This window comes from Thermobia domestica, chromosome 18 (genome assembly GCF_964235325.1).
Source record: "Thermobia domestica chromosome 18, izTheDome1.hap1.1, whole genome shotgun sequence".
Lineage (NCBI taxonomy): Eukaryota > Metazoa > Arthropoda > Insecta > Zygentoma > Lepismatidae > Thermobia > Thermobia domestica.
In genome coordinates this window covers 41,752,158-41,779,016 of record NC_137471.1, presented here as the reverse complement: position 1 = coordinate 41,779,016, position 26,859 = coordinate 41,752,158, and the positions used below count along the sequence as shown (strand labels likewise).

Genomic DNA, 26,859 nt, shown 5'->3' with positions numbered 1-26,859 from the left:
TTACATAGTTTTGGAGCTATAGACCTTTAAACTTCATTTTTTCATGCTCTCGGCAGTCTATACCTCCGATAGGAGGCGTTTGTGCACCAAGGTTGGTCTATAGTTTTCGTCTTATCTTGATGTCAGGAATCACCCCCCAAACGTTATCGATGTTTTGAAACACCCTATATATATATATATATATATATATATATATATATATATATATATATATATATATATATATATAGGGTGTCCCAGGAAGAAGGGGCAATACTTCGAAAAATGGTAGTATGGGTGATTCTAAGCAAAACGTTCATACAGACGTGGGTCCTAATCTCAACGGTTTGAGAGCTACAGATTGCGAACCATTTTTGATTTCATGTTGCTTATTACTCACTCTGTATTTACTCTACAGAGTGCCTTTCCAACGATATGCAACATGTGACAGTGATGTCTTTGGAAGGAAAGTTACTGAGGAAAAGTTGGGAATAATTGTTGCCATCCAATTCCCTTACATATTCGTAACCTTTCCCTCAATAACCCCCTTTTCGAAGACACCACTCCCCCATTTTGCATACCGATGAAAAGGTCATTTCATCACCTTTCAAATCCGCTATGTCCCGCCTCTGTAGAACAGTTATGGGTGAATAATACGTAACATAAAGTCAAGTTCACAACCTGTGGCTCTCAAATCGTTGAGAATAGGACCGGTGTGCATATGAACCTTTTTTGGTTAGAATCACCCATACTACAATTTCCCAAAATATTGCCGCTTCCTCCCGGGACACTGCACTTTTTAATATACCGAAATATCTTGAAAACGGTTCAACATAAATGAACCGAACAAAAACTCAATTAAGAAATGTCATGGGTCTCATCGAATGGTGTTGTTGCAGTTCCACCCAGGGCCGCCATTCGTGGGGCTCATGGCCCAACTTTAAAATTTGAAATGGAAACATGGGTCAAGTGATACCTCGTTCGATAGGTCACCGTTTTCAAAATGTCCGACAAGAAATGGTGCCTGTATCAGATAAAACGTACAGTACTTCTAATATGAAAACGCTTGGAGATGAATAAACAAGACAAAAAGTGAAACAGGAAAATGGTATGGAGCACGTCGAATGACGTTGTCGCGATGACCCCCAGGGCCGCTTTGCATGGGGTCCAAAGAACATGTTCGAAATTTTAAATGGAAATGGCAGTTAAACAAAAGCAACGTTTGTGCTTATTGTTTTAAAAACTGCATTGTTCGACAATTTTGTTTAGCATTTCAGTTGATTCATTTTTGTATCAAATCATTGCCTGCAATAGAAATGGAAGGTATTTAACACGATCTTTACCTACTTTTCCTCATTACCGAGACATCTATGTCTTATAAAAACACATTTCAGATAATTTTGTTACGTAGATTCAATTAGGAAAACCTAAGGTTCTCATTTGAAATTTCACCGTTCCTTCCCGCTCCACCCACTTGCGGAGGAAGGTCAGGAAGATGATTTTCCAAGAATTAGATTGCCCCCTTTGCATTATGTCACTTTTACTTTAATCATCTTTTTCTCTGTTGATCATTCTCGAGCCGTGGAATGATAAATACTCTCTGTGATTTCCTATACGAGGTTTGTTCTGTTATGTTCCAACTGTTTTCATATTAGTGGTACTGGACATTTTACACAGGCACATGTCTTGGTGGAAATTTTGAAAACGGTGACCCATATGAAAAATCTTCTGACCCACCGCGCTGTTTCAAGTTTAAAGATCTATCGAACGAGGTATCATACAACCCATGTTTTCATTTAAAATTTCGAGGTTGTGCCCTGGGCCCCTACGAAAGGCGGTCCTGGAGGTCACTACAACATCATTCGCCGTGCTCCATGTCATTTTCCTGTTTCGCATTTTGTTCTGTTCATTTATCTCCAAGCGTTTTCATATTAGTGGTACTGGACCTTTACAGACACCATCTTTTGGCGGCCATTTTGAATACGGTGAGCGAAATGAAAAATCTTTTCCCACAGTGCTGTTCAGTGTTTAAAGATCTATCGAACGAGGTATCACACGATCCATGTTTCCATCTAAAATTTTAAAGTTAAGCCCTGGTCCCGCATGAAGGGCGGCCCTGGGTGGAGCCACTACAACACTATTTGATGTGCCCCATGACATTTCCTATTTGAGTTTTTGTTCGGTTCATTTATGTTGAACCGTTTTCGAGATATTTCAGTGGAAAGATTAAAATGGGCCACCCTGTATATATAATATGTATAGTGTAATGTGGATTTTCATTCGTTCGATATCAGAATCTTGTACACATTTCTTCTTCTCAAGATTTAGACTAACAAGATTGAATTAAGCAGTTTTAATCTGAGCGAGTAAAACTGTGCAATACATTACACTATGCCACTGTAAGGAATTGAGGTGAGTTGAGTTGATTTTGAGTTTAACGTCCCGTTCAGCAGCGAGGCTATATGAGACGTGGACCTACTGATTAACATGGAATCCGAACCACATGAGCTCCCGCCGGGAATCGAACCCGGGCCTCCCACGCCAAAGGCGCTTACGCTTGTAAGGAATTGAATATTACCATTTTTTAAACACAAGGTCAGGCACCTGTTTTACAGTGTTGATGAATATTTAAATGGAGACTTAAAATTACTTTCTTCAATTAAGAAACCTATTTTAAAATTTTGTCTTAAAGTTATGTATATTTACCTTGTTTATATATCTTCACTGATTATTATTGTAGTTTAAAGTACGAGGAATATTTCGGAAGTAAGTTTATATATATATATCACAGGGAAGCTTTATTACAAACTAAAAATACAATGTCATAAAATAAAGTCTTTAGGTATTTTCCACATAGTCACCACCGACTGTCCTGTTAATAGTTGGCGCCCAAAGATATGAAGAAGCTCTTCACAGCGTGTTGCATCTCTTAGTTGCTTCCGAAGTGATGTTTCGATAGTGGAAGTCTGATGCCCATACGGCGATGTAGGCCGATGATTCAGTCTCTCCCAACCTAGATGATGAGTTTGTTCTACAGTGGCCGTTGCTTTGTGGGATTTTTGCATTATCGTCCAAGAATCAACGAAAGTTAAATGAAATTGTAACTTACTAAACCCCCTATCCGGCGTTAAAGCAAAGAAATTATGTCCGATAAAGACTTGTGATGTGGTCCGTACATCGAATCTTATCGCTGTTATTTCTGGCTTTCTAGATCGATATTCACAGTCTCTTAATTTAGGTAGCTCCACAATTGTTTCACAGCGCTCAATTAGCTTCGAAAACAATGTGCCTGTAATGGGAGAGGAATTCGGGATCGCAGGCACCAGTCTTTGGGTACTCGGGTATTACAATAGTGAAGACTTGATTACTTGACATTTCCAGAGCATTCTTTCCAACTTGGAGCTGTAGCATGGAAAAGTTTAACAAGTGCTCGTTGGAGAAATTAGTAGTAGCAACCTGTCTACTGATTTATGAGGAAGGAAATTATTAATAATGTATTCTTAAACGATGCTTATTTTTCTCTTGCAGGGTGAGAGTTATTGGATTTCATTTTGTGTTACCTTTTATTCATATATTAGAAAGAAAGGATTTTCACCTCTTAACAATGCTGTAGAACATGATTTCACATCAGAAGCCATTATTGATGTGTTGCGAGTGCTGACTGGAGAAAGGTAATGTATCCATATATAGTACCTCAGATTAAGTTTATTTTAAATTTGTACTAACACATTTAAATAGTTTTATTGTACCTCTTAGCGGGGCGTCACATAATCTGCCGTTTGCTCGTGCGACTAAAATTTGGACGAGTACTTCTTTCACATTTATCAGGGTTGTACAACAGATGGAAAAAAGTTTGCGAGTAGTGTTGTTACTTAGCGAACTTTTTTTTTTTTTTTATCTAGAAAAGGAAAGAAAATTTCTGCCAAGTCATGTTGATTGGCATCAGGTTTTTCGACGTGGTTACAATGAACAGACGCAAAGAAGAACGTGGTAGAGCTGTCACCTTATAGCGGAATACAATGACTCATTTAGAGAACCATTTAATTTATTCTATGTGTTTATTACTTCTTGTACTAAGTATTTCAATAATTGTTTTGGCGTGTAATTACCTTTTTTTGTTTATTTTGTTATATATAAAATAATGTATGTATTTGGGGCTATTTTAGGAAATAGTTTTGTGGACTTTTAATGTTACTCGCAACTATGCACAAAACAGCACCATAGAATTCGTTTTTTTTTTTTTTTCTCAAGTGAATAGATATGTTATTCTTTTCATCTGAATTTTAATACCAACCGATTATTTATAAGATTCTAATACTTCAGAAAATTAACTAAACTGTATACAGCTTGTTAATCAATATGTGACCTCGATCGTAGCTGTTTGAATAGATATACTTAGTTGTAGTTCCGTAATGTTGAAATTGGAAGATATGGCTTGCTAATTGATATACTCGATTCTTCACCGATTCATCGAAATTGCCCTAACAGCATACAGTGAAAGTTTAAATTAATAGCTAATTTTACTTGAAATGTATGACTACCTTTTACGTAAAATAACTCATCGCATATCTGTTTTAAGTATAGATAATACTTTAGGCTATGGCATGAGAAAATTAATTATACTTAATAGAAACGGAAGATTTTCTGAAATTGATCCGAAATAAATAATGCTTTGTACAGTTGCATATAATGTGTGCTTAATTCGTCGATGGAGTAATTAAATATAATGGTACGTAATGGAGTTATTGCAGATGCTTGATTGTTTGTAATAATTGCACTATTACATGTGGAATCGTCCAATTTAATGCACGGAATCTAGGATCATTTTCTGTTTTTCTTTGCATGTCTTCGCATTACTCTTTCGTAGACACTGGCCTTTCCTTTGTTACCTTCAAGTCAATGTGTTCTTTCTCGTGTGGCACAGGAGAAAGGAACGAGTTAACCGGTTGGCTTTGTACATCCTCCTCAAGAGGAGGTGTTTTGCTTCTCGGATTACACTCTGAAAAAGAAACAATAAAGGTTAATTATTATAATAATAATTATCTCACAGTAAAATGGCAAAGCAACCCACAAACGCCCCTTGTGCCACCAGTGACCCACTTTATTTTTCACTATGTTACATGGGCATTATCATTCAGTTAGCCAAACCCCCGTTGTTCCACTTCAGACACACTACCCGTTCTCTTGTTGTACGAATTTCGTTTAGTTTTCTTCTCAGGTTTTCGATGTAACACGGTATTGTTCAAGGCAGTTGCTAACGAATAAAACTGGTCTTGGGCGTTTGTGGGTTAAAAACGTTACTGATCTCAATAAGCATTCTGTGTCGTAGATTAGGCATGTTATGTATTTTGTAATCGTCTAAAAGTAATGTAGCGAAATCCCTATCCGTGGCAGGAATTGTCTTGTACTCACCTATTGCTTTGAAGGACGAAATTTATTAATAACATTTAATATAAATATGTTGCCCCAAAACGCAACTGATGTAAATACTTTCATATCGAACAACAGAGACGATATAGACTTGATACAGGGTACTGTTCGGGGACTTTCGCTATTAAAGCAACTAGTAAGTAAAACATCCCTGAGTAGTTCAGAAACAGAATTTTGTTGATGCTATGGCAACTTTAGGAAACTTTTGGCAGTTACTATAATTCGATGTGAAATACTTGCAAATTTTCGCCCCACGCTATCTTCCACCCTTAAGATACACGTGGGGGATGGATTTGGATTTAAACGGCATCGAGTGTGTCACTATTCATCTCAGCGTCCCGAAAACTGTGGATTGGAAACTAATATGAGTCGTTTTTGATTATTATTATTATTATTTTTTACTTATTTAGATGAGTATAAAGTTTTGCTTGAGTTGTGTGTGCTTCTTTTAAAAACCATGAGTTCACTTTTTTTTTTTTTTTTTTTTTTAACATTGAGTTTGAACTGAGCTAAACTCGCTTCAAAAGTGAGCGTGTACAACCCTTCTTGTTTGTAAGATTATTATTATTATTATTATTATTATTATTATTATTATTTAATTAAAATATTGTATTTTGACTATTTCAGTGCCTCTCCTTTGCATACATTTGTGAAAGATGTAGTGAACGTTGCTCGATTCAAGGAACTATTCAGCAGTTTACTGCAAAAAAGTAAGTGTTCATTGATAGAAAAAGTATCATATGTTTTAAGTGAACTTATTATATGACTTGTGTTATCCTCAGTCTAGGATTCATGGAGAACTTCTGTAGAATTTCATGTTCCTACGCCTAACAGTTTGGAGATGTGATGAACGGCGAGAGAAATCTTAAAAGTTTCATTTTCTTACTGGCTGCCTTTCGTAGAACTCAGCCTAAAATTCAAGGAAAACTTTTACACAAAATTTCAAATTTCTGTTCCAAATAATTCTGAAACCTGGCGATTGTCGAACGAAATTATTGGTCTTTGTCCATATTTCCCCCTCATAAAAGTCACATTTCCTAAAACTGCGTTTTGGCGTCAGTTTAGGATTCAAAGATATCGTTTGAAATTCAAAGTACCTATGTGTAAGTATTAGAGATCTAATTAACGACAAAATATGCCATTGAACCCCCATTTCTTTCCTTATAAATCATATTTCGTAGAACGTCTTATCCTCGGGTTTATGGAGAACAATATGCAAAATTTCAATTTCCTACCCCTTGTAAATCTCATCATACCCCCGTCATTTTTATATTCATAGTGGTTACATTTTGCAAAACTGTCTTAGCCTTAGCCTAGGGTTAAAGGAAAATTTTGAACAAAATTTCGAATTAATACACCAAGAAGTTAAAGGTGAAAAGGGTTCCAGTAAACTGTTAGTTTTTGCTATTATTATTATTATTATTTACTCCTCCTCCTCCTCCTCATAAGATTTCATTTTCCAGGAACCAAACGTGGCGAGCTTAACAAATTTCGCAGAATATTTAATTTATTAATATACATATTAGGGTGTACCAAACGTCCGAGTCCATAAAGCAACTCCGTAGGAGGAAGTACGAGTAAAATACGAAATAAACGGAAAAAGTTATTGGAAACACGTGGTTTTTAAGCTAAAATGGAATTTTTCCAATCGCATCGGTCATTGGGAAAACAAGTGAAAAATAAACATTGACAGTACAGCAGGCTCTTCACTAGGAACCCTCACCATACAAACAATACAATATTACTGAGAAACTGATTCGAATTATTCTGGGCTCCCTCACACAATAATGTGCACGTTCCCAGTATCATTTATGCATATCTTTACGTTTCGTTCGAACAGCGTGCTGAACTGGCTACTTGACTCTTTCATTTGACATAGGATACCTTACCACGGTGGAGCCCAAATAGATGGTGCGATTCGAAGAATTTCACCATTTTAGATTGATATTTTGGGGCTTTACTATAATCCTAGTATGTATACTATGTTGACTCTTTGTAGCTTGTGATATTCTTCAAAGGAATATGAAATGTAGCTTGTGATATTCTCCAAAGTTTTCGTAAATGCAGCTGCCAAGTCCAATTAAGAAATTCTATTAGTCTTATTATTAATCACCATATTCATATCATCGCATGTAGAGGTTAAAGCGTATAATTTTGTAATCCGCGTAATCGATATAAATAATGAGTGAAGCTTCATTGACTTTTAATTTCAATTCTTTATAGAATGCACTCCACCGTTCTTCAGGTTGTTTGGTCGTCCGAATGAAAGTGGGTCAATCTTGAAGGTAAGATTTTTTTTTTTTTTTTAATTGACATATTTAGCGACCTAATTTCATACTAGAGTTGAGTGGGTGCGTAACTTAGTAGAGGAGAAATAATATTATTGATGAATTGCATATTAGTGTTACCAAGCACTTCTGGGACTGGACTTACGAGCTAGATTGTGTTTCCTCAAATTATTCACCTAGTTCTTTGTCAATTTTTCATCCAATATTTCGCTCAGGACACACAATAGCTCAAGTTCTTTTTCAAAATACAATCTTATTTTTTTCGGGGGAGGGGGGAGGAATTACGAATATTGGGTAAATTTTGTTGATATATATGATTGTCTACATTCCAAATAGTTATAAAGTGATCTTATTATTGTACAGTTCGTTACAAAATAACTGCACCACCCAAGAAAAATCGATACATTTTGCGAATTGGTATATATATTATGAAGAATATTAATTGTAATGGTTTCAAATTGTTTCTCGTACATAGTTTGTTGTTTTATCTACTACATATATGGAGACAAAAGATTCAAACACAATATATTACATAATTATAAGCTATAAATAGCAATTATTACAAAAGTATCAACATATTTGTTTTCATGCATTTTGTATGAACGCACGTTAACATCTCATTAATTAAAAAGAAATGAATGCGAGTAATTTTAACAGTATTGTTAAGTGTATAAAAGCTATAATTGTGTATATACCCCATTCAGTACTTTGTATGTTTCCCATGTGCCACATTTAGTGCTGCCAACCTACATGGTATGCTGTGTACGTGAGACTGGCACAAGGATTCGTTTAACTCATGGAACCAAACTTGAACCACAGCTTCAATAACCTCCTTCCTTGTTTGGAAGCACTTCTCTGAAAGCTTGCTATGCCATAAATTTTCAATAGGATTCATGTCTGGAGAGTTAGATGGCCACCAAAATCTTTCGATATGCATGTCTGAAAACCACTTCTTAACCACAGCAGCTCTGTGACAGGGCGCATTATCATCTTGAAATATTACGTAATCTAGGTTTTTGCCTGAGAAATGATCCCTTGCTGTTGATAGAAGTTTACGGTTAAAATGTCCATATAATACTGTGCATTGACTGACCTGTTGCAAATTTCTAGTCTTCCGACATCTTTCGACGTGAAACAGCCGCACACCATTACACTCTCACCAAACTTCTCTGTCGGTGATACACAGTCGCTATTAAGTTCTTCCCCACGTCTCGTCCTTAGTCGGACGCCAGTGTCATTCCCAAGCACCCTAAACTTTTTTCATCGGAGAAAATCGCATGTTCCCATTCTTCAACACCCGACGCTTCCTACATGCTAAGAAAATGCTTCCTGGCTCTTACGTGAATTGCGTTAAATATCGGCTTGTTTCTAGGTGTTTTCTTCCAAATTCTTTGTTCCTCTAGTCGTCTAACAACTGTCACGTAGCTTACACTAATACCAATATCATCGAACACAGTTTGAGCAATTTGTCGTGAAGATGATGCTCTTCTTGTCAGAGCTAGTGCCTTTATTTCTCTGCCTACCCGAGGGGTTGTTTTCCGCCTTCGGCCATATTGGTGTCTCAGAGTACTTATTATACATTGTTTACTTTTTAATAACTCTACCAACCGTTGTATGATGCAGTTCAAGTTGTTTTGCAATTTGACGTTGCGAAATGCCACGACAGTACAACGCCAGTATCTTTCTTCCCTTGTTTACGAGGGGATATGTCGTTCAGTATTTTACCCATTTTTAGTAGATAATCAAACTAACTATTGACGAACAGTCACAAAGAACTAAATATCATATACAGATCATAAACAACAACTCACAAGAACAAAAGGTCACGTATGGAACAAATTTTCATTAACAACGATCAGCGGATTACCATTCATTTGTGCATACATGAGGCAGTCATTTGCATAGTGAATGCACTGCCACCTGCTGAGCAAAGATCACACAAAATCTATGAGTAGTAATGAACAAAAACATATCAAAATGCAATGACTAACAATTGTATGATACGTTAAGCCCCTTTAGAGATAAAATTAAATAACAATTTTCTAAGGGAAACCAAAAGATTGAAATTTTAGCAGGTGGTGCAGTTATTTTGTAACAGACTGTAGTATATAACATATGTGTTAAGTCCTAAAGTTAGTACACCAACTTAATTCAGTAATAACTTTTGTATGTGTTTTTGGTTTCTTTCCGCTGGAAATTTCTTTATCAGATCCTCCCATATCATTGAACAAACAATTAATTTAAATCACTGTGTGCATAATGTAGCCAGGTCAAAACTATTTTTTTTTCTTTTTTTTTTTTCATCCATTGTAATACTCAAATTTTTATTAATGTAATTCAGAGCGTATTGAGTGTACCTAATAATAAAAAAGTACTTTTTTAACGTTTTGGTTTTGTTTTGTTGATATAATTCGTAATAGTGCCTTCCCAATCCCTATCAAGATTCCTTTATCAATATTCAGCATTGCATTTTTTGTCTATGATCCAAATATGTTGCAAATAAGTATGTTTCGATTTTTGAGGTAGTAGCAAGAGCAATTTAGAACTATTGGGAAAAGTAGGCAACCATAAGTTAAACAATCCGGAAAGAGTTAAACATGGAAATTTTGAAGATGACCATAAAAGAAAATAAAAAAGAGAAAATAAAGAACAAGAGAAGATGGAAAAGAAACCCAAGAATAGTTACCAGAAAGTAAATACAATGAAAGGAAAAGAAAAAAGAAAACGGTAATGGAATTCGGAAGAAGAGGGAAGACAACGATATAAATTTAAATTGAGGCAGTATTCCTTCAAACTCGAGATTTCAGTGTATTCTGTTAGTACTATTATTGGTTTCAAAAGATGAGTCATTACTAATGATTATGTGAACATTTCAGGTGGGCAGATGCATCCTATGATACAGATGTTCGGTAAAAGGCACAATTTTCCAAAATGACATTCGTTAATACACGCAATCCAACATCAAGATAAATTTTAACACCTTCCTTGGTCCTCTCAATATAATTATCATGAGTTCAGAGCAGCGAGTCCGGTAGAGATTTCATCTTTCCATCATTGCTAAGGCCATTGAGTGATGCACTGCATGAAAACTTATCCATTATTCAATGAGAATGACTTATGAGTTATAAACACACATACACAATCCATTAAAATTTTATGTAATAGTATACAGGATCTTGATCCGTTTCCATCCGAACAAATCGACGTCGTTGCTTACGTAAGATGTTCCACCCCACCACCATCGTTCATGCTTAATGTTGATATCCACTGGTATGGATCATTGCAGTTTCCACTACAAGAGATCTTGTTGTAGCTGTACCAGGGATAAATTGTTGCACTCTTGCTTGCAGACTTTAGTGGTTGTTTACCGTGAGAACCCCACGTGATGAAAGGCCCGTTGGAGAAGCCCAAAACACAGTAATCTATGGGACTAGTATCTGGACTCTTAACGGGAATATCGTCAAACGGAATAGGATGGATACCACTTGTAGCTGTCGTGTGTCAGTAGAAGGCCAGCTGCATTCTGGTTATGAGACTTGGACCTTTGTCCTCTTGCAGTTCCACATAAAGAGTGTCGTCATATAGTCCTAGTATTTCCTTTGTGTAAACTGGGGATAGGACATGTTCTTGGGAATAAACAGCATTAATTTTGATAATTTCTTCTCGACCTTACAAAACGTGAAGATTTCTCTAGAAAAAGCCAGCAGCAACCATAAAACCTTTCAAAAAATTTTCTTTGCCTTGAAGCACATAGTTCTGTTGGTCCTTTTCATGTACATCCCTGTCGTTAAGATAGAGAAGGGGGTTAATGGGGACGTCAGCAACGAGGCTATATGTCCCCGTCACGAATCCCTGTCGTTGTTCGCCCAAATAATCTCACAGTTGCTTAGATGGTTCCATGCTTCGTCCATTGTCACAACAAATTTCTCATTGCTCACTAACTAAGTGGCACACAGTTTTCTACCCTTGTTCGTTCGCTCCACCATTTGCCGACGTAACACAAAGATGTCGGCTTTGCCTGAATTTGTAATGGATTGTATGATTCACTGTTTAGCCATATGTAACTGTTTCGCCATAATAGTCTGTGGTAAACGATTATCACTGGCCGATATACCCCGGATCTGCTTTAGCACAGGAGTTTTATTTGCGCCCTATTTGGATGTGATTTCGTTCGTAATGTCGGTTGTGGAAGAGGCTGTTCTACATAATGTTTAATTAAAACTAAATTTTGAATGGGAAAGAACCATGACTTAAGCTTTCTTTGGGGAGGAATTTTGCTCACTTCAAGGCATTGTTCCATTGAAGAAAAGTTTTTTTTCTTTCTTTTTTCTCTCCTTTATGAAAGCCCTGTAGACGTCTGTGAAAACAGCACATCGATTATGTTTTCCATTTTCGACCTATTTGCGGTGCAACTTTCAAGTAAATCACCCTGTATGGTAGTATATAATGTATTGTGTAGTGTAAATATAGTAAGTAATGCATTATTTACTAGAAAATAATGCAAATCTGCACTTTTTCTCCCTACATACACACATTTAAACTAAACACTTGCACTAAAGCATGTCATCAGATAAGGAGGGGAAGAGAAAAGAAAAATTATAAGGATAGAAAAATCTATAAAGCGTTGTAGGTGAGCTTCATTGTTGAATACTTATATAAAGTGTAACACAGAGATACAATCATGTAGAATTAAGCACGATATACTTAATTGTCGAGACAGTCCGAAAAACAGAAGAAAATCTTTCGTATCCAGTGGTCAAATGCCCGGGTGATCAGTCCCTCGATTCGAGTATATTGGGTGTCATACGTTTTAATTATTCAGTATTCGTGACCATTCTTGCTTTAAAACCGTAAAAAAATTACTTCGATCCGTGGAGTTGTGACTTCGAAGATGTCATTCCAGTTCCGTGCACAAATTGTCAAACGGACTGAGATCAGAACTTTGAGTAAGCTATTGAAGAGCTTGAATCTTTTTAGTTGTAAGAAGTCACTGAATTGTTACGATAAGTGCTTGGAATCGTTGTCTGCTGAGACAATAGCCCACAAGATTTTTTCTCCCGTGGGAAATAGTATTGTAGAAATACATCCCGATAGGCAGCGGTATCCACAGTACCATCGATGTGAACACTGGGACAATCAAAGCAACATCACACTATAACGGTTCTCCTGATGGTAGGTACTTGACATAACCTTGACTGATAGATCGGCAAACTGAGCTCCTTCGTGGCTCAGCGGTTAGCGTGTGCGCCTTTGGCGTGGGAAACCCGGGTTTGATTCCCGGTGGAAGCTCATGTGGTTCGGATTCCATGTTAATCAGTAGATCCGTCTTATATAGCCTCGCTGCTGAAAGGGACGTTAAAATCAACAAGATCGGCAAACTTTATTTCGTCGAGTATGAAAGATTTTTTCATAATATGTCCTTGTAAGTTACATTTTCCAGTAGTAGCATTGTTTTCTAAATTCAAGTAGGTATTCGTTTTTTTTTTTTTTTTCCTTTCTTAATGATTCCACACCTTCATCTTCATGGGAACCAGGCCTTGCAAGATGGTGAAATTTCACAGTGAAAACATTTAATCTTACCCATCGTTATTTCGTAAATTATCCTTTTTATTGCTCGTCCTGATTTGTAAGATTCAGGAAAATCGTTTCTTGATACGCAATCTATCTGCTTTGATGTTTTACAAGACCGTTAGTAACATCAGTTATTGACTACATTATTCACAATATGCTAAGACAAAACAAATTCTTATGTACTTCCAATTAATATTGGCGATGCCGCACGACATTACAGCAGCCTCACTCAGATCTGCTGATTACTACGTGTGTTTCAGCAGGTGTAAACTAAACATACATGAGCCCCAGTCTTCTAACTATGTGAATTCGGTAATTGTAGCCGTTTTCGTACGTTCAGTTTACCTACAAAATACTTATAAGATAACTGTTTTTGATTGTTGCGGATTACACATCACGAGACTTAACTGTATACATTTATGAACTCAGTCTGTATTCTCCGCTGGCGTAGTGGCTAGCGCGTGCCTTTGGAGGAATTAGTCTTGGATTAGATTCTCGGTGAGAGAGCACAAAAACTTTGATTGCACCATCATTAATTTTCATTAATCATCCGTATCTTCTAGCCTGAGGGGCATAATCGTGGGACGTTAAAACTAGTAATTTCATTTTTTCTATCTTCGTACCCTCCCCCCCCCCCTTTCAAGTAAGCAGTGTTAGTAGCATAGTCCAATTTACAAAAAATTAATGAACACTAAGGTATGGTTCTAAGAACAAATGTGACTGTGATGTATTATTATTTTCGTATTCAGTGGTCAGTTGAATATTTCAGTTTTCTTTATTATTATTTCAGCTCTGCTTGACACACAGTATTTACTTACGAGCAGCAGGGGCAATTATTACTATTCTACAGAAATGGCTTCGCGCACAGAAAATTCTAAAAGTTGCTTTCAAATGGAAACCACCCACAAGTTGGACGTCCAAAAGTGAGGTGAAGTTTACTGTTTTTGAAGAGTACTTGAAAAAGAAGTGGAATCGGCGCCTTTTCTCTGTCCTCCACATTGAGAAAAGCAGTGTAAAGTGGTGGGAAATGGCTGTGGTAAGTTTGCAGTTGTATATACTTCATGAAAAAAGTGGTATCCATATTTTCTTTAGAAACTATACTCAGATTTATTGCAAGAATTTTCAAGTGATAAGCATGTATTACATCTTGAAAGAAAGACAGTTAAAATGTAGTTCCTACAACGAATTCCCTTTCTGGGTGAACATAAAGGTTTGGCCTGTTTATCACAGGTATTTTAGTCTAGGAAAGAAATGCAAAAATGAAAGAGAAGGTCGAAACCATCATGAAGTTTTCGCTAAATGAACACAGTAAAGCAAATATCCTTATTTCGAATCTCGCCTCGTATCTTTCTAAAAAGGCTGGTAAAACGTACACAGGTTCAAAAATAAAATAGTCAAACGAAGTTCCCAAAGGAACTAATTCAGTAGCGTCAGTGGATGAAGTAAGTTTTAATTGTTTCTTTAAGAAAAGAAAGAAAAAAATGATGGTAATTTATACTCTAAAGTTTCTCATCTATATTTTGAACGTAAATTTCGAATGCTCTTCCACGGGATGTTTTAAGCTAAATTCTGAAGATGCAGAAGCTTAAAACATCCCGAGAAAGAACGTTTGAGATTTACGCTCGAAATATGGTAAGTGCACTCGAAATATAGGTAAGAAGTTTAGGGTATAAGTTACTTATCACTGTACGAACAATTGCAGGTGTTTTATAGTAGTAACATGTACTCGAAGAAATAATACACACTACAACATAGATTTGAAATATGTAATAAATAACTTGACGTAGCACCATTTGAAAAGATATAATTTTTATATTGGGTTGACAACACTGTTAATGTGGCGGCATTGTGGAGTATGTCAATGTTCCTTTGTCGATATTTGCATGGAATGTAATTTCATCCTTTTTGTACATATTAGTTTTAACATTTACAAGGAACTATCAAAATACATAGTGCACTGTGTATATGATAGTATTTATTTATTTATTTATTTTATTTTATTTTTACAGAGTAGTCGGTCACAAACCTTTTCCATGGAGTTTGGCGGATATGAAACTGACAGTTATCAATTTGAATTAGAATCCGTATACGAGATGAACAACAGTACGAATACCGTATATGGAAAATCCGATGCCTTCAGGCGGCAGTGTGGTACTTGGTTTAATGGCTGTTATGATTGGAATTTTCCTGCACCATTCCCTACTGTGTTCTATGATACGTTTACAAAAGAGCAGTTACACAAATACAATGTCTTTCATGTAGTGGATTTTATGAGTATAGACGTCAATATGCTTTTTCATCCATTGGCACAACTTCCAATGATTCTATGGGAGAAAGCATATGGTGGATCTTACGTGTCTGTAATAGATAAACTACATATAGAATGTGCGAAAATGATAAAAGGTAAGGATTATTATTATTTCGGTATTCAGTGTTACAGTTTAATTTTAAACAGACCAATATCTTTTGTAAATCGCAATTTATTACTTGCATGCGTATAAGTACAATGCGTACTCGCGTATAAGTACAAAGAAATAGTAAAATGCTTTTCACTATAAGTCAGTTAATTACAAATCGAAAACTTTTTACTTAAAAAATGAAATTATTAACAGTGTATCTATGTTTTCTGAATACTACACTTGGATAATTACACAAATGCAAACGAAAAAGAGTTGCATTAAAAAGGGTACCAGATCTCTTAAAATAATTACAAATGAAAATTATTTTCAACTTGTAATATCACAATTTGAATCAGATATTACAAAAACTGGGAGTGTTACTACATTGGTTTTGCTGGTTTCGCCATTTCATAGTCTAAGTCACCACTCTTTTTTCCTAAGTGTTGCTTCGTTTGTAGAAATAGTACTTCTTCACCAATTTTAGTGCTTTCTCTACACACAATCTGTTTCGAAGTCTGGACCATATTATCCGATTATCGTATGCTTCAAAGATCCTTTTGTCGTAAAATTTACTGTAAAAAAAAAAAATGGCAACTGGAAATTTTTAAAATTAAATTTCCAGTTTCAAATCTTAAAAAAAAAAAAAGCAAAAAAAAAAAAAACTTTCATCTAATAAAACATTTTCTCCCTAGCTCCTGATTTTGAGATACTATCGCAGTATTTGCCTGTCATCTTTGAAGGGAAACTAAAGGAACTTTCAGTCAGGACAGATGGTCCAAGGATTTGAATTTTGAGTGTAAAGAGAATTTTTTATTTCTATTCTGTATGTACAGAATTAGCCATCTTTTTGTTACTCCTGCTTTTTAAAAATGGAAATATAACCGATTGCCAATATTGCATACTGTCTCACGAAACGTGGATGAGGCTTCACGAATTTCCTTTGTGCAACAAGGAAATTCAATAGATTTATGGACAATGTTATTAAATACGCTTAACTAATATTTTAAGTAGGAATTCGACTTCAAATGTACGTACAGAATAAAGCCTAATTTTTACTCAATAAAACCACTGGGTGTTTTTTACAATCTCGATTTTTACAGAAAACCGTGATTTAAGGAGAATGTACAATCTTCTGAGAATACATGCCTCAAAAATAAATAAAAATTTTTAAAAAATCATCTATATTATAACTGAGTTGTTCATTGTACATTTTTTTTTCTACTCTTCTATAACTGACTTGTTCATTGTACATTTTTTTCTACTTTTCTTTCTCAATTTTTCTAGCTCATGCAACGGAAGATATGAAGAAGGTAGATTTCTGGCAGTTAGACGCAATTATGCCCATGGTCATATTGAGAGCAGGTATCTATTATTAGTTTCATAATTTTTGCTCCTTTTATTTGATAGGTCTAGTATGATCTACTTCCGGCATTGTTTTCGGCGGGCTCCAAACAAATGAACAAGATAATGTACACTACAAAGTAACTCATATATAAAAGATATTATCTTGAATCCGGGGAATTTAACCCTTTAATTGGCAAGCATTGATAGCATTACCATTAAAATATTTAGTTTGCTTTTATGGTTGAACCATGTCTTCCTGATCATAATTTCGTATTTTTAAAAGTATTTTTGTACTTTGGTTATAAAATACAGGGTGTTTATTTCAAAGATACATTGCCATAAAATAGGTCTTATGTGTAGCTACTAAGCAGCATTGCTCTATTATGGTAAAATTTCATAAGAGTACTCTCAGTAATTAGCAGCATTTTCGTTGAAATATTTTCCTACAGAATAAGAAACCACAAATAAAAAATGGAAAAAGAACTTTCGCGGAACGTATGTGATAAAGCTTCTACAATACTAAATTTGACTGTCCCCTATTGACAAAAATTAGAAGTATCCTAAGAAGTGACCCGAAAATCATATATATGAATATTGTTTGAAAGCAATGATGTCAATTAAATGATCACTAAAGTTATAATTCGTGCGTATAACGCAATAGAATGCGATGTTGCTTGAGAGCAACAATGCCAAATAAAGAGCTAAAAATTCTCTCAAACTGTTTCGATGGTTGCTAACATCTTTATCAACAACGCCTGTTCACTGCTAAACTGGTAACATACTTGTATATTCCTGCCTTCCTGTGTAATTCTTCTGAGAGCAGAAAATAATTCCTCACGTGGCATTCATAAAATCTGTGAAGAGTGTAAGTTGACATGGATTTAATTTAATTAGAATCCATCAATGCACTGGCGAATAATACAGATTTTATGAGTTCAACATTTTCTCATCAATAGACAAATAAGCGAAATACTCTTATCAAGAAAATTATACAAACTTTTTTCCGTACAGAAGTATACAAAGATATCTAGCACCAGCAGTATATATATAAAAAAAAAAAATCCATAACTCAGGAAGTAATAAGTTTATTTCAGTACTTTTCTTTTATAACAGTTACTCAGTAAGTTTTATACTGATCAGTAAATCTTGACGTGTTTCCCTACAAACGAAATTCGTATAACTTTATATAACTTTACACAATTTAATAAAATTTTTATAACTTTACACAATTGCCCTGTTTTCACTGACTTACCTACTTCTTCCCCTGTAGGCGAAATCTTTAGCATTAAATTTCTTAGGGGGCGCGGTGGCTCTGTGGTAGAGCGTTCACCTCTTGTGCATGGGGTCCTTGGTTCGTTCTCAGCTTATGCCAAGTGAACTTTGTGGTGAACAAACACCATGAGTGTGGGTTTTCTCGGGATTCTTCAGTTTCCTCCAACTTTCTTTATTCTACCATTTCCTTCATTTTTCATCATCACTGTCTCCTTATCCAAGCCGGCGTGAGACGTAAAACTTAGATTTCATTTCATTTCGATCTCACACTCTGTGTTTTCAAGCATATTTGGTGTGTATTCACAAGCACCAACAATCCTTCGACGAAAATCAACCAAATCCGGTTCTGGAGCGGTATAAACCTTGACCATTACGTATCCCCAAATGAAAAATCCAATTGAGACAGATCATTGAATCTTGGAGGCCATGGTATTGGCCTGCCACGTCCGATGCAGCAACCATTGAATACCTCATTTAAACGATCGCTCATGTAAATTGCATAATGTGGGGGAGCCCCATCTTTGCCAACGTTTTAAACGTGAGTTGCTTTGTGCTTTGTTTAAAATAAATAAATAAATAAATAAAATGTATTAGTTGCTAAGTTATAAAAGATAGTGTTGATTCATATAAAGTTTATTCATAGTGTTGATGCCAAACACCCATTACAGTGTATCAACCTTGATATAATGAAAAGTGTATCAACTTAAACGTATTTTTTTTTTTCCATCACAGTTTGAGTAATAAAGATTTTTATTTACTTTTCTTCTCTTAGAAGGGTTCCACAGGCAAGGGCACCGATTCTGGGGGCCGAGGGGGCCCGGGCCCCCCAAAGCTGATGTGGGTCCCCTTATTGTTTTTAAGAATGTACAATTTTTGGCATAATTTGAATGCAGTTTGTCTTAAAATCCTCATATGTCTTCTGCATCTGAATCCCCCCCCCCCTCCTTTTAAATTTACAGATAAATCGGCGACCTTGTCCACAAGAAATCTATATTACTAGTTTAGCACCGAAGAGAAGTCGCTGGTAAAGATGTCAGCAAGCATTGAACCAGTTTGGAAGAAGAATTTTTGATTCCCTGGATACAAGATAAACTCTCTTGTATTTGAGTTATTCAATATATATCCTATAGCATCTACTAGCAAATAAACTACACAGGTTTATGTAAAACGGCGCTGACATTTAATAAGCATGATAGTAGGAGAAATAATTGCAGTACATGTTTAGTTTCCGAAGATAGAAAGTTGAAATGAGCGATTTAATCGAATAGAAAATGTAACATATCAGCTTATGCTAGCCTTGGAATAACCTGGATTTGTATATCGGTAACATCGATATATCAAAATTTAACACATTGACCGACACTATATATTTTGACCTTTCTCATCTGTGCGCCACGGGCAACAATCCGCCACTAATACTTTGTTTTCGCCTTTGTTTTAACCCCATAAATGTATAATTTTCTTTGTGTATGGTTTTGCATACACGCGGCGTGGATATTAAATTTTGACTTCTACGCCATATGTATGTAATAACATACACACCTATAGAGCGAACATGAAAAAATGCAATATATATTTGTGTGCATGGAAAACCATACACGAGGCGCTGTATGAAGGAGCCGTGTGTATGGAATTCCATACACATGGCAGCGAACGTGTTAAAATACTGAAATATCGGAAGTATCGAATAACAAAATATCGAATAAATTCGAAAAACTAACATCAAATACCGAAAGAAGAAGAAAAAAAAAAAAGAAACTAAATACACTCTTAAACGAGTAATAATAAAAACATAGTTAAACTTGGCATGGTTAAACTTATCCTTGTTATATAAACTATATTAAAATTACCTTGTATGTTACCAGACACATATGAAAAATTTCTTATGTGCTGTATAAAACATATTATGTAGTTACGGTTTTTATACTTGCACACACAATACAATACTTGCGTACACACTATTGTTTAGGTAAAAATACCTGTAAAAAATAAGCTTAAAGCAGATATTTTGATGTATATTTCATTGACCTAATAATTGTTTTGATTACAGATTATTATTGAAGGTAGCATAGTGAAATACTAGAATTCTGATGCACTTTTTATGGATTCTGTAGGAGTAATGCACCATAACGGGTACACTGCTAATCTTGAAAGGGATTATGTAATCTTTCCTTTGATGCGGAACTAAAGGAAATGATTTAGATTTGCAAGAAATATTCAATAAATTTCAGAAATGATTAACAATTTAATCATAACATATATAACAACTAGAATGTCAATAACCAAATATATTTAACACTTAACATAACAAACAACACTTTAAATTGAAGTTTTCCCCTTTCAATTCTTGTTGATAGCGGTGTGAACAATTCCACATTTCAACGCCCATTAACTACTCCTATCCAGTGAAACCTGTTAAGTTGGCCACCTGCTTATCTTGGAAGTTGGCCACACTGAAGCAATGTTTACCCTATGATGATAATGATAAATTTACCTGCGTATCTTGGCCACGAAAAATACAGTTTTGTTATTTTTCTTAACTTTTTCGAATTCCCTATGAGAGGCAGGTGTTCTGTATTTGTGACTGGACACAAAAAAGCATAGATTCGCACGATTTGTTCTTGGAGGTCAATGGCCAGAACACTACCCTCATAAAAGGGTGGTGAAGGAAGATGTGAATAAGAAAAAGCACGTACAGGAATTCAGGAAATGGTTGTACGTAGCCTATTTGTTTACCCTGTCTGTTTTGGTAAAACCATTAGCTATATCGACTCTTTTCATCAGTGGGAAGCTTTAGTAATTCCGGAAAATTCTCAAGGTTAATGCTCAATTGTCATTTATTGGCACCTGACTGCATATCAAAAGGTAGCGGAGGTTTTGAGATATGAATTCCCTCAAGATTTTCTCAAAACATTTTTTGCTCCGAGGGAAACACTTATAGCTCATTAACAAGAGGTGGTTAACTACAATATTAGAATGTGCATATCTGCCGAAAAGAATAAAGCAAATATGTCTAGAATGAACCACCATTCAATAACAACTGAAAAGAAGTCATATAAATTGCATATGAATTTCTCAATTTATAACTTAGCTTTTCTTGTTTTCAATCTGAATAACTCAGTGTGATATAATATAAATTTCAATAAACTGCGTACATACACTTCTATTTCATGGTTGTTTGTGTTATTGTGTTTTCAATCCGAATAATCCAATGTACCAGACTAGTTTTCAGGAAGAGAAAGGTATGCATATATATTAAACATACTATCAAGAACGCCGATTCTGGGGGGACTAAGGGGGACCGGGCCCCCCAAAGCTCGTGTGGTCCCTATTTTATTTATGAGTATACAATATTTGGTATAATTTGAGTGCAATTTGTCTTAAAATCTTCATATATGTACCTTCTGCATCTGAATGCCCCCCCACCCAATTTACAGAGAAATCGGCGCTCTTGCATACTATAGTAATATTTTCTAGTACTGTATATTTTTATGATTACTCTATATACATTATTTACCGGTATAAGTAGCTGTCGTGCCACTGCTTATTAAAATTTTACAATCAAGTAATACTAGAAATCCTATTCTAAAAAAATACAAAAATCACACTTATTTTCTGTAAGTTGGCCACTTTTCGATGGAACCGATGGTGGCCAACATAGACAGGTTTCACTGTAGTTACCGTTTTTATACTTGCACACACAATACAATACTTGCGTACACACTATTGTTTAGGTAAAAATACCTGTAAAAAATAAGCTTAAAGCAGATATTTTGATGTATATTTCATTGACCTAATAATTGTTTTGAATACAGATTATTATTGAAGGTAGCATAGTGAATTCTGATGCACTTTTTATGGATTCTGTAGGAGTAATGCGCCATAACGGGTACACTGCTAATCTTGAAAGGGATTATGTAATCTTTCCTTTGATGCGGAACTAAAGGAAATGATTTAGATTTGCAAGAAATATTCAATAAATTTCAGAAATGATTAACAATTTAATCATAACATATATAACAACTAGAATATCAATAACCAAATATATTTAACACTTAACATAACAAACAACACTTTAAATTGAAGTTTTCCTCTTTCAATTCCTGTTGATAGCGGTGTGAACAATTCCACATTTCAACGCCCATTAACTACTCCTATCCAAATAACAACTGAAAGAACTTTCTAGTTTTAATACCAAAAATGTTTTAGTTAATTTAACGGTTAATTTGGATATAAATAAAACAATAGTTACGTGTGATCCGATGAACATATCCCTCGGAATCGAAGTATTAATCGGTCCGAAAATGGCGCAAATTAAAAGGTTAGAATTTAGAACATACTTACGGTCCCGTTGAATATGCCACATCAAACACACACTTACAAACGATTATTTATAAAATTAATCACATATCAGGCTTTTGAATTCACACCGATATGTGAACCACTTCACAGGCGGATCTTGGATTATTTTCAGTCACTCACAATTACGACAACTATTCCAATTTAACTTAACAAAGTACTATTACAATTTCTTAGATTCGAGTTGTATTCTTAGATCCGACTTGTATTACTTTTTCTTCTGTTCTGACGCTAATCGAAGGTTGACATTTCTATCACAGTTCATAGGTGGCGCTGTTAACTCTCGATGAACAAACGAAGCACGATGTTCATTGAACCTGACCTACTAACATAAATCATAGTTGCTAACTGTATGCGGAAATAACTAATCAGCTGTTTCAGTGTCCAGACTAAAGTTCTTTTTTTTTTTTCTTTCTTTCTTGAAGAAATGTTACAATTCTTAATGAAAAAAACACAAAAGGATAAATATAACCTACTCAAATTGATTTAATGACTTCTTACAATTGCAAGTGTGATACACAAATCTTAACAAACATGAAGTATTTGAATTCTGAGATTAAACTAAAAAAATTGCACTCTGCGGAAGACATCCGCATTTTTCAGAACTTTTTGTTTTAAGTTCGAACGTAACGTGTATTAAACAAAGGTATAACTTACAGAATTAAGGTAATCAATTCCTGATTATTGAACGCCATCGTATCTCGTTCCAAGCCAGAAGGTCCTACTAACGTACTACTGACTATCATTGGATGAGAGAAGACCAAATGACCCGTTGACCATTTCGCAGACAGTTTATATACACACATCGGTTTTTGGTTTTCACCTGTTTACTTCCTCTTTTCATATATTATTTTGATGCTTTCTCTTTTGTTTATACCTTCTGTTTTTCTGGCTTTCTAGGAAAGGAGCTTAGCTATTTTCCTCTTCTGTAATACAAAAACGTACATTCACAGAAAAAAAAAAAAACTTAAAAATTTGATATACATAAGCTTGAGTTATATTACAATATAAATGGTTGTATGTATCATTCCGTATTTACGCATGCACTGAATAGCGTACTAGAAACAAACTACATCATCGCCGTTTACAATTTTTCAAGAATTAAGAATGTTTAATTGTGAATATATCGGAAGGAATAGCAAAACGGTTATTAAAAAGCATGAACTCTACATGAAATAGTAGAAAAATGTGAAGGAAAGTTCATTTAAGGAAGTTTATGCATTTTCTGGTAACATTTATACCAGTAGCAGTTGATGTGCCATATGTTTCTAGTATAAATATTAATCACATGAGATGTTTAGCATTGCTATTCATGTAAATGTTGTGAGTAAATAAATTAATATGCTCTCAATACTAATTTCGCGAAGGATTACAGGAAATATACGGTAATACGTTGTACGTGGTATAAATCTCAAATTATAATAATATATTGCGTAAAACTTTGCTTTTAGCAAAAAAATAGGACGACTCAATAGCAAGCAAAACGAATAGGACGATTCAGTAGCAGTTCTCAGTGTCGGTTACTGGATATTTCTGATACGGGTACAAGGGTATTATAATAACAATTAAATGGTAAACTCAGTTACTTGCTTACACACTGCACTTTTTGCTGTGTATTTACAGTATCAAAGTGAGTTTGAAGGAACAATACCAGTACATAGGTAATGTTCTGACAACAGTGTGTATAGTAAGCGCAGCATAGAAAGGATGTTTGCAGTAATAACAAAGGGAATTGTAATACCATAAAGGGTAGTCATAATAACACGCACACAGAACATCATCCATCTTGGCATTTTGAGCATGGTTACAACATTATATCTTTCATTGGTAGTACAACCACAATATATCTTGTGAAGGTCTCAACAACCATTTTATATTGTATTTCCAACAATGTGATATTTTATAATTGACATAGTTGTCAACATCATAAAAATGAGTGGGGCAGCAGTACGTTTTGTTCTTAACAATAAAATATTTTCCTTCCAGCTGTAAGTATTACTGGCGCCGTATTAACAATCAAGTATTATTGCATTGAATTATATTTTTGATTGTTCAGCTATACCGTTTTTAAAGTATGTTTGTTAGAGTAGGGAAATGGGGCGAATTAAATGTGTTGGACATAGGGAAGATATGTTGTGAATGGCTGGATTGAGGGGATGTAGTTCTGTAAATTCAACTAGTTTTAACTTTCAACGAGTATTTTTGAGACAGAAGCCAGAGATTTAGATATGTTCCAATTAATTTTATTTATAACCGGACAAACGGGTTCTCCATCCAATTATTTGTAGCGTTTTAAAAAACGTATCAATAATACTATATACTAAGTGAAGTATAATGATCCATATTTTTATCTTTTAGCTATCAAGATGAATACTTCTTTCCATGATGGGAAATGGGTGGAGCCTGCTACGAACTTAACATCTCCCGTTATTCTTAATCAGCTGATGTGTAACAGTACACTCTTGTCATCATGGCTGAACAGACTGTTGAATTCAATATATGAGGTATGTTAGTTTTGAAAGCAGAAAGGTATAACAATAAAAATCAAAAGTATTTTAATTAATATACAAGGTAAGCGAACAGCCCTAGGTTTGGAAAGGGTGTAACTTGAATATGAAAAGTTACTATTCCGCTTAAACTAGGATAGTAGTTACGTAAAGTTTTTGGTGGTGTTTATTAGAATTACAAAAGCTCTGCCTTTTACACGAAAAACATCAAGACGATAATCCAGCTCGAACCACTTGTTGTGAAGCATATCCGATGTCATGGAATTTATGGTTGCAGTAATGCACTCCTGAGGATCTGTCATATTTGGTCTATGTTCCTTCACTATCCACAACCCTGAATGATCTTCAGAAACGCGTCAATTTAGCTATAAACTCCATTATCAAGCTGGGTTATTGTCCGATGTTCCCCGCATAACAGGTAACGCGCATGTCGCGCGTCTGTTATTCCATTCGACACCAACAAAAAAAGTTATGTAACTGCTGTGAAAGTCTGAGCAGAATAGTACTTTTCGTATTTAAGTGATACCTTTCCAAATAAGGGACTATTTTGTGCTCACCGTGTACATTTCACCTAACACCACTAAGTATAGAACAACGAAATAACATACAAGATTCTGGAGCCTGGCAGGCCCGCAACCAGAGGGGGGCCTGGCCCCTCTAAACTTTTCGCGGTCCCTCCCGATCTCAACACAATAAGCACAATTTAGATAAGAGAACTTTTAATGACTTAGCCCCTCTAACATATTCATGGTCCCCCCAAACGTCTGTGGCTAGTTTCTGGCCTGGAGCCTGGACTGGCGGAAATTCAAAAGTCGATACCATGCGTAGACGGATGCCCTTTAACAAACAATTAAGTATCATTGATTCAACAAATTAGCTTTGAATTTTGATGCTTTATAAGCAGTATATGTATCACTGTGTGACTGTTAGAAGCATATGTGTGCCTGTTAGAATTATATGCGTCACTATTAGAAGTATGCATCACTGTTAAAAGTATGTCTATCACTGTTAGAAGTATGTTTGTCACTGCTAAGATTTGTGCGTCACTGTTAGAACTATGTGTGTCAGTGCTCAGATTGTGTGCGTCTGTTAGAAGTATATGTGTCACCGTTAAAATTGTGTGGACACTGTTAGAAGTACGTTTGCCATTAGTAGAAGGAAACAGCAACAGATAGACTCTGCAAGTTACAATGCAGTGTACTAACTAACTAACTAACCAACTGTATGGTCTATGGAACCCGGAGGTTCAATGCCGCGTTCACAAAAGCTCTCCATTGACTTCTATCCTTAGCCAATCGGATCCACTTTTTACTTTGTATTCCTATTTCTGCGAGATCCATCTTAATATTGTCCTCCCATCTGCGCCTAGGTCTTCCTAATGGTAATTTTCTGATTGGTCTCCCAGTTAAGACTTTGAAAGCGTTCCTGCTTTCTTCCATCCTAGCTACATGACCTGCCCACCTCAGCCTCCTAGACTTGATGACCCTAATAATGTTTGGTAAACCGTATAAATTATGTAGTTCTTCGTTATGAAGTTTCCGCCATTCCCGTTCCTCTTGGGTCCGAATATTCGTCTTAGGATCTTGTTCTCAAATACTTTCAGTTTGCGTTCTTCCCTTAAAGTAAGCAACTATGTTTCGCAACAATATAGAACAACAGGTATGATTATCGTTCTATATATTCTTTGCTTCAAATTTCTCGACAGAATTG

The 26,859-nt window shown here is 35.3% G+C and overlaps 1 protein-coding gene across 1 annotated transcript in view; it reads left to right on the top strand.

The window, feature by feature from the left end:
• Positions 1-26,859, top strand: part of LOC145675639 (uncharacterized) — a 124,290-nt gene that overhangs the window by 22,130 nt on the left and 75,301 nt on the right. The window contains exons 3-9 of the mRNA XM_081746190.1: positions 3,508-3,650; positions 6,037-6,119; positions 7,633-7,694; positions 14,059-14,304; positions 15,278-15,671; positions 16,952-17,029; positions 25,001-25,146. Coding sequence (XP_081602316.1) covers positions 3,508-3,650; positions 6,037-6,119; positions 7,633-7,694; positions 14,059-14,304; positions 15,278-15,671; positions 16,952-17,029; positions 25,001-25,146 — 1,152 coding nt within the window. The remainder of the gene's footprint in view (positions 1-3,507; positions 3,651-6,036; positions 6,120-7,632; positions 7,695-14,058; positions 14,305-15,277; positions 15,672-16,951; positions 17,030-25,000; positions 25,147-26,859) is intronic.